The sequence below is a fragment of the Larus michahellis genome, chromosome 1, assembly GCF_964199755.1.
Source record: "Larus michahellis chromosome 1, bLarMic1.1, whole genome shotgun sequence".
Classification (NCBI taxonomy): Eukaryota; Metazoa; Chordata; class Aves; order Charadriiformes; family Laridae; genus Larus; species Larus michahellis.
The window spans coordinates 126,385,527-126,394,597 of record NC_133896.1 but is presented as its reverse complement, the minus strand read 5'-3'; the positions used below and the strand labels follow the sequence as shown (position 1 = coordinate 126,394,597).

Here is a 9,071-nt window from a genome sequence, read left to right as displayed (position 1 = left end):
TATTAAGTATGTATACCTTGACATTTAAAAATACCTGTCAGCCTGTTGTTACTACAAAACGTTAGTTATAGAATGTATTTACAGATAATTTCTGATGTTTGTTCCTGGGAAGAGATGTTAGGCCCAATTCTTCACTGAAGACAAAAACCTGACCTAATTTAGAGCAAGTCAGGAGGAGTTTAAAAGAGCAGCTCCCAGGGACATAAGCAGAAGCAGCCACCAGCCCCTTGCTACAGAATCCAGCTACTGCAAAATAAGAACTTTTGCAAATTGAGAACATTAATGTCATTATATTATTTTTTTTTTTTTTTAACATGGATATGTCACAGATTCTAAGGAAGGTGTGAATTACTGAACTGATCCGTTCTTTGAAGCAGTGGGAAAAGATCACACCTGACAGGTGGAAGTTGCTCCAACAAGCATATCATTTTGTCTTCTATGGCAAGATCACAGTTCATTATGGTTTACAGATAAAACCTTGTTTGCAAGGTAGCTTTAAGTTTCCTAAATACCAAACTTGGTTATTTCAGAGAAAACCAGCCCTTGCCTTTCTCTCAATTACCTTATGAAAGTCTATTTTTTTTTAGTGGGGAAAAAAGGTTCGTGCTGTCTCACACTTACTAAAAGGGCTTTTCTGTAGCACATGCTTGCAACAGGTAGGGTTTCTCTGACAGCAAATTTGTCAGTGCATATTTATTGCTGCTTTAAAAAAAAATATTAAAAGGCCAATTTTGAGCCTCTCTCTCCTGTTGATCCCCTGATGTGAAGAACTGAAGAACCTCAATTTTGTACTGCACTAGTGCAAGGATGGCCACCACGTGGCTCTTAATTTGGCCCCACACAGCTTCCCAGCCAGGCCATGAGGCTGCGTTACATGACTGGCAATGAAGCCACTGCTGGTGCAGGGTGCTGGGCAATCCACAGCCCTGGCTACAGCAGACACTGCACCAGGAGCCACTTCCAGACCCAGCTGAGATCTGTGCTGGAGCCATGGGGCCATAGAAATCAAATGTCACTTACTGCATGTGAACTGCTCCTGGGATTTATCTAATTCTTCGTAACCTGAAGGACACGGTAGAGCTCTCAAAGCTTGGCCATCTGACAATTTTTGTATGTGACCCACAGGAGCTGCAAAACTGGACAGAGCTGGGTGAGGGTGTCAGGCATAATGCTGTGAAGTTGGCCATGATACATAAAGGCAGGGAAGTTCAGTATGTTGATCCCTTCTTCCCAAGAGGATGGCAGGGATTATACGCTTCCACGTGAAATAGTCTTAATTTTAAAAGATAAATAAACTCTTAGTTATGTTTGGAATATGGCATTCAAGACTCCTTTAATCAATGGTAGAAACAGCTAAAATCCTTTTGTGTACAACTGTTGAAATGCATCACCAGCTACAGTATTTAAACATCTTTGCTGAAAGCGACTATCTCAAAGCAGGCAACTGTATTCCTGTCACAACTGCCCAAGTAAAAAGCAGCTTATATAAAATGGGGCAAATTATTAATTATTATTACTAATATTTCCTAGCCTACCTGCAAGAAAAAAAAAAGCATCGATTTAAAAATACAGCGCTGCAAAGAAAGGCAATTTGTTGTACTTCACAGAATCACAGAATGGCTGAGGCTGGAAGGGACCTCTGGAGATCGTCCAGTCCAACCCCACTGTGCAAGCAGGGTCAAGTACAGAAGGCTGCTCAGGGCCTGCTGAGTACAGTCAGGTTTTGAATATCTCCAAGGACAGAGACTCCACAACCTCTCTGGGCAACCTGTGCCAGTGTTCGATCACCCTCACAGTGAATTATATTTTTTTAATGTTTAAATGGAATTTCTTGTATTTCAGTTTGTGCCCATTGTCTTTTATCCCTTCACTGGGCATCACTGAGATGAGCCTGGTTTCTTCTTCACTGCTTCCCATCAGGTATTTATAGACACTGTTAAGATAGTTCCTGTCTTTTTACATGTTGGATATCAGCGATGAGCTCATCTCTGTTACTGACTGCTAATTTTAGCAACTGTTCACATCACCAAAATTATTATTGCTAGCGAGTTATTTCATGGCAGTGGTTACTAAAAACTGTGGCAGGAGAGCCACATTTTCAAGGTAATTTCTGGGGTCTTTTTCCCCTTGAAATTTTCAAGTCGTACGAATATTTTTTTTTCATTTTTAATACCAAATGCATGAGAGGAAATAAAATTATTGGTTATTGAGAGTGAAAGCCTGAAGTTTGCCTCTTACTGCAAAACATGTTCATCTCAAATTTAATTTGCTTCAGAGACACTGAAAATGAGGGATTTCAGAAATGTATTAATTATGAAATCTTACTCTATGGAAAAAAAAAATCTATTCAGCTCAAAAGTCACTTTAAGGATAAATTACTCTTCTACTAGGTGAAACCAATTAACTTTTACAACAGCAGAAAATCCACAAAAATGGTCGGATAAGCGAAGACTTCAGTGGCTAAAGCAATCTCCAAACCACCTCTTCTGGGGACTCCCAAGCTATGCGAGTGACATGATCAGTTAGGCAGGTGTGATGAGGAAGATGCAGGAAAGGTATCTAGGAGATGCCCAAGAGTTTCCTGAGCATGCTCAGGTAATCAAGAAAAACTTAGCCTTTTCCTCTAATGCAAATTTCCTTCACGTCACTGCACGAGTAACTGCAATTTTAATCTCCCTATACAGTCTGAGACAAATAAAGCTCATCAACTGAAGTTGGATTTAACGACACACTATACCTCATCCTGGAAGAAGCAAGAATCTCAGTCCCATACAGAAATCATACAGTGGTACAAGTTGCCAGTACCTGTCAGCGTTATCTGCCCTACTGGTATAATATGTGGCTGCGATGTATATGACGCTGAAATTAAGAATCCCATTTTGAAGCCTTATGAAGCAAAAGTTTGAAATAAAGATGCACTCATAATAAATAATACATTTCTGTCATCTCTAGGCAGCAGAGGCTGCAGAGACTTAAATTATGAACAAATTAATTTTGTCTGTTTCACTATATTGGGTAAACATACGCAACTTAATAAACCAAAACCTATGACTTTTACTACATTGCTTCATTGATAAGTCTGCCAATAGTGCTCACTATTGTTAAGTGGAAGTGCCCTGCGCAGTCTGTAAATACATCCAGCCATGAAGAACAAACTAGGGTAGCCAGCTTTCAGGGTAAGAGCTGCTTTCTCTTTTGTCCTGACAGAATGTTTGTCCTTAGTTAAAAACTAAACAAAGAATCAAACCTGGCCGCAGAGGTAGAACTACAAACTTCTAATCAGCGCTACTGAATGAAGACATTATCTTATAAATGAAGATGTTTCTGGAGCAGCTTTTGGGAAAAATCATGTGGGCACCCAAAGACGTTAGAAATAAGCAGCCAGTACCTGCAAAAACCAAAACCGTGCAGCTGTTCATAGACAAGAAACAGGAGCAGTTACCAGTAACATGAATGACACCTCAAGGTCACTTCAAAGTACTTAAATGCCAAACATCTTCAAAGTACTCCTACACACAACCAGAACTTTGTGTGTAGTTTTAACCCTGCTTAGTTTCATAGCAGCTGAGATACTGAATACCAGAGTAGGTAACCAGATACCTCCAGAAAAAGGGAGCATGGAGCCAGCTCCATTGGCACTAGATGCCATCTTGAAATATATTTTCCAGTCAGCCAAGCATTCCATCAGCAAATTCACATCTAAAGTCTTTGGCAAGGCAGGAACATTGTACTCTCTTGCCCTGGGTAATTACACAGACGAAGTGAATTTGACAGCCATTTTGATACCTGGTGATATGCTTCAATGCACACTAACCGTTTCGTTTTTAAAACTGAGCAAGGCCAGCACATATGTTTGAGAGTGGATATCTGCCTATGCTGGGCACTATTTCATGAAAGTCAGGTTTCTGTCACAGATCTAAGGCAAATATTACAATTTACAGGAAAGAAATGAGGACATCAATACATTGTGCGTTATTGGAGACGTACGGCCTTTATAACACGGTGGCTTTCACTATGATCTCTGGGTTTTCTATGTCCTTTTTGCTTTGGACCATTCTCAGTTCCAGGTGGGCTGAGTTTGGTTTGTTTCCTTCTCCAGCTTGTGCTAAAAAGATGACATCAGAATGTCATTAAAAACAGCAGTATAAAAAGAAACAAGTTACATTGTTGTGTTACCCCACTATTTTTTCTACCCTCCTCCCCTCCCTAGTCTCCCTTACTACCCCCTGCTAAAGGCTTCCAAGGGGGAAGACCCAGGTCAGGACTGTGATTTTTTTACCACCCCTGTTCTGCACCTCTCTCCAGGAAGGAAACATGGCTCTGCTGTTACTAGAGAGTGGCACTGACATGCTCTGAGAACCCACAGATCCCATCTGGATCTCCTTAGAAATTGAAAGATAAGGGAATTGCAAGGGGAGAGAAGCTGGAGGAAAAAAAAAAAAAAAAAAAAAAAAAAATCACTCCTCACACGGCCAACACAGCTGACAGTTAATTATTAATTGATAAACCCCTCTCAATACTAAACACATGCACCCAAAGGGAAAGTCAGCGAGCTACACTTAGAACAGAAGCTCTCTTGCACGGCAAACTCAGTATTTCCTCAAATTCCTCCACCGCTGTTTTGCAAAGCAGTCAAGCGCAGTCAGCGTGACTGTAGTCCCACTACAAGCTGAACAGTGACATCTTCAGTCGGGTGTTGTCAAAAATAGGCTTGGAGGAAAACAGTAAAGAACATGCCCTGAGAAGACTACCAAGCTCTCATTCTGTAAATTCTCTGGCTGCTTCTGCACCGAGGGCTGCCTTTCGTCAGGAAACCAGAAAGCTCTTTGAATGTTTCTTCTGATGCAAATCCAGACAGAACAAGGGAACAAGGTCTGAATTAATTACCTTTTGCACTCTTAATGGTCCTCTGCAGAACATGTTGCATGGCTGACACAGTCTTTTCACATGCCACCTGCATTAAAATAATATATTCAGGTTTTAGTAAAATATCAGCTGCCTAGTTTAATATCATTATTTCAAAACCACTGCTATTAAGAGGCAAACATGACTGACAAGATGCAAACAGGATGACAACTACATAATGTAGAGTTTGGGAAAAAAATTAGACTTTCTTAATTCTCACGAAAACAGGTATTAGAAACCATATATTCGTATCAAGGATTCTATGTGCTTAAGGCAAAAACCAGAAAAATAGATCTGATAGTTGATTTTCACTGCTTATTATGAAGTGAGTGTAAAAGAATATAATTGCAAACATGCATGCAGTGTTTCTCTCTCTCTACAAAGAGCATCGTCTTATTTGGCAAAATTACAACATCCATGTAACAGAAATGTGACCGGCCAAGCTAAAGTGTTTTGGCTAAAGGGTAATTATGCTTTTTTTTCCTCTGAGGTGAGGAAAAAAAGCCAAACCAGAAGAGAGTCTTTAAATAACGTCATAGATTACAAGTAATTAAGAAAAAAGAAACGTAGTCTAAACTTGCAGAGACAAATAATTTCTCCCACACCTTCAAATTGTTTGGATGCTTATGTGTCCATGCCAGAAGCATAGCAGCAAACAAGTCTCCTGTTCCAACAAAGACAGCATCCACTTTAGGAGACTCCACTCGAATTCTTTGTGTCACCTTGGTACCATCTGCTTTAGCTACAACACAGATAGACAGTTAAGTAACAGACCCAGCATTTAATACAATAGCATTTACTATAATTTTAAAGTGATCACCAGATTTGAATTACTTTGTTGTTTGGAACATAAAGATGCTAAGGAGTATTGTAAACTTTGTACCAGCTCTTTTAAAAGGTGCAACCTTTCAAAACTTTGCCAAGTTGGGATAGCATTTACAACTTATACACTGTACATATCTCACTTAAGAGGGAGCAGGTAGCCAGCACCTTCATTTTCACGAAGGATTGAGCGCCACCTATTTTCATTTAGACAGCAGCAGCAGCTTGCTCAGGAAACCACATATTTATGGAGACTGCCGAATCCTAGATGGGGCATCCCAAACCATAATCGGGAGTAGCTCTGGGTTGCATGGAGGCACAAGAGCAGCTGCAGACATCAGTAGAGAATATCTGATCCATGTGCCATATTGTAATCACCATCAGAATGACCAGACTTATTCCAGACCTGGCATGTACTGAGCGCTAAGACCCACTGACTGATTCTAAGTGGAATCTCTTTTAAATATCAAGACTTTTTTGATCTCTCAGCAGTCCAGAACGTGATGCCCAAATTTAGATCCCTTAAATGATCAAGGAAACGAGATCATATACTATCCCACATAACTATGCCTTTCTCAGGTAAAAACATCTTGCGACAGTCCAAACACACAGTGAATCTTGGTGACCGTATAGAAGCGGATATAAAGGAGCAGCAGATGGACATTTTACAACCTATTGGGGAGGAACAATCTGCTAATAGGACAATGTAACATTTCCTAAAAGCATTCAAAACATTCACAGTTCCTGTTTTATACCACTATTACTTATTAGAGCCACTACTAGGGGCTTTAACAGCCCTGATAAGCCTCATCGAGGTTTAACTAGATCACCTGATCTAGTTAAAGATGTCCCTGCTTACTGCAGGGGGGTTGGACTAGATGACCTTTAAAGGTCCCTTCCAACCCAACACATTCCATGATTCTATGTCCTCCACCCATGCATCTTCTGCGCACTAGCCCAGGAAGCTCAGGCCCAAGTGCAAGCATCCTTGCCTGAGCTAAGTTGTAGGTGTACCTGTGTACAGCCCTGCTGTCCTGACTTACTGATCGGATTTCACAGACTAATCTCGGGCCTGTCTTGTCTAACCTTTCTGTGATGATCACTGGACTGTCAATGCGACCTGTCTGCCATCCCTATCCCTGTTCTTCTCACCTTACCCAGACACTGTGGGCCTGTTCCCTGTTGGCGAGGGCAGTGCTCTCTCTCTGCCTGTGCTATGATCATATTCAGCTCCCAGCTTGTCTTCCCTCATGGAGCAGCCCCATTCTTACCACTCTCCGATAGTACTGTAGGAGAAGTTCATTTAGGGATCTAAGCCTGATGAAACTACTTAAAAACGTAACTGAAAGCACAGAACAGTTCAAAAGAAAGTGCAGTTTAACAAAAGAGTTCATGACTTACTTTTTCTGTGGCTTCCCAGAGCAATTAGGTAGTCATTTCCTAGAGGTGCCTGTAGATCTGAGCTTGTGATCACCACAGTCTCTGGTCCCATGGCATGGAGCATATCCATTACCTTTCCATTTGCAAAAAGGCAGGAATCAGTGACTGCAATGTGCATTGATTAAACCTTACATCATTTGTAACACCTTACTTTGGCATCTTTTGTAAAGAGAAAAAAGTTTCTGTTCAAAGGATTCACTTGAATTAGGGGAATTAATCTGAAACAGGGGAATCAAAACATCCGTATTTAAATGTACACACTTGTTAAAATATACAAGCGTCTCTGTAGTATCTTTGGATGGTCCTCTGAAAAGAGTACTCTGAGTACTCTGTTTCAGCTGTGATCAGAACTTCTGTCTGCATCATGTTTTCAGAACATATTACCAAAAGAATAAGAGAACAGATATACAGACACATGCACCTGAGCTGGCATCTTGAAACACTTGCTAGAAAGCCAATAACTGCAGTTCATGAAATCTTATTTAGCTACTACTTTAAGAGTTACCAAAAATGAAGAGTTAGCGCTAAATCAGAGGCACAAGTGTGTCTGTCTCAATCTTTCCTGTTTCAAACCCCAAATTACACCTGTAATTATGTACCTTTGCAGGTGTATTTCCACTCCGTGCGTTTCTCACTTAAACTCATTAATACTCTACTTCTGACATCACAATTGGTTGCTACAGAAGTGATTTTGATTTCACAGAAAAAAGAATGACTTCAATAATGAGTTTAGCATAAAACACCGATAAAATATTAATTCTCCCAAAAGAATTTAACTAAAAATCCTCTCAGGCTAGCTATGACTCATGAGCAGCTGAACGATAAGGATTTATTTCTGCTATTTTTTAATTCTCTATTGCTTTTCTTTCTTGTCTAAGCCTCCAAGTTTCTTCAACTGTCAGACCTCTTTGCACAGACATCGGTTGGGTTTTAAAGAAGCAATAAATCCACCAACATATGCTGGCATAATCAACCTGTGAAGTAACATTAAATTCTATTTCATTTCTCAGTCACAATTCACCAAGAACCTAATCAGCAGTATTTCTAGTTGTAGGACTTAGCCCCTTCTACATTAATATTACATTGTATTTAATTTTCTATTAGAAGACTATACTATTGTCACTACTCTTGCTAAAGAAATGAACGAAAGCATGTCACCGTGAAATTGATGACAGAACTCCTACCACCTCCAAAGCAGACAAATTCCAGCATGGATTATTTCTCAGAAGGACAGACCTATATATGGCATGCAGCTGGGGAGACAGACAGATTAAAGTATAATATCCTGCAAGCAACTATTTTAAAAATGTTTCCATTCCTAAGTATAATTCCATCTCTTTAGAAGAGATTTTTTAAAACCAGACAGTCAGAAAACTAACTTGTAAAATTGTTTAGCACACGCAACTCGTGTTTGCAGCTGAAATATGCAAACGTAAAAGTAATGGCTGCTCAGCTAAGTGTTGCTCTCAAGACTCTGGTTCCACTGGTGAGGATTAGGATAGAAGAATTCAGCTGTAGTTAGCAGCTAATGGCATGAAGCACAGCCTGTCACCCTTGCCCAGCACAGTGGGGTAATGTAAAACTCAGGGGTGGGGGGCGGATTTAAAAGAGCTGAGATCTTTGGAGCTGGTTCCTGCCCTGAAGAGATGGCCCATCAACCCATGTTTCATGATGTTGCTGAAGGGAAAAAAACCAACAAACACTTGCGCTGACAGACCCCAGCTACTCTCCAGGGTGCCACTGCAGCTGCTGTTTAAAGATTTTGTGTTCCTTTGAAGTTCAAAACCAAACTGGAACAAATAACTTCAGTCCATTATGAAAGCACTTGACTAGTCAACAAAACAAAGAGCTCAGCCTTTCTCAAGACACCAATAAAACCATATTGCCATTTTGTCCTTCATCAC

General features: G+C 40.3%; 1 protein-coding gene across 1 annotated transcript in view; it reads right to left on the bottom strand.

The window, feature by feature from the left end:
- Nucleotides 1–1,314: 1,314 nt before the first annotated feature.
- The window catches only part of PDXK (pyridoxal kinase), a 45,914-nt gene continuing 38,157 nt past the window's right edge, over nt 1,315–9,071 (bottom strand). The window contains exons 8-11 of the mRNA XM_074603078.1: nt 7,129–7,240; nt 5,511–5,647; nt 4,888–4,954; nt 1,315–4,105 (exon numbers count right to left, since the gene is read on the bottom strand). Of these exons, the coding sequence (XP_074459179.1) occupies nt 3,993–4,105; nt 4,888–4,954; nt 5,511–5,647; nt 7,129–7,240 (429 nt within the window). The 3' untranslated portion in view covers nt 1,315–3,992. The remainder of the gene's footprint in view (nt 4,106–4,887; nt 4,955–5,510; nt 5,648–7,128; nt 7,241–9,071) is intronic.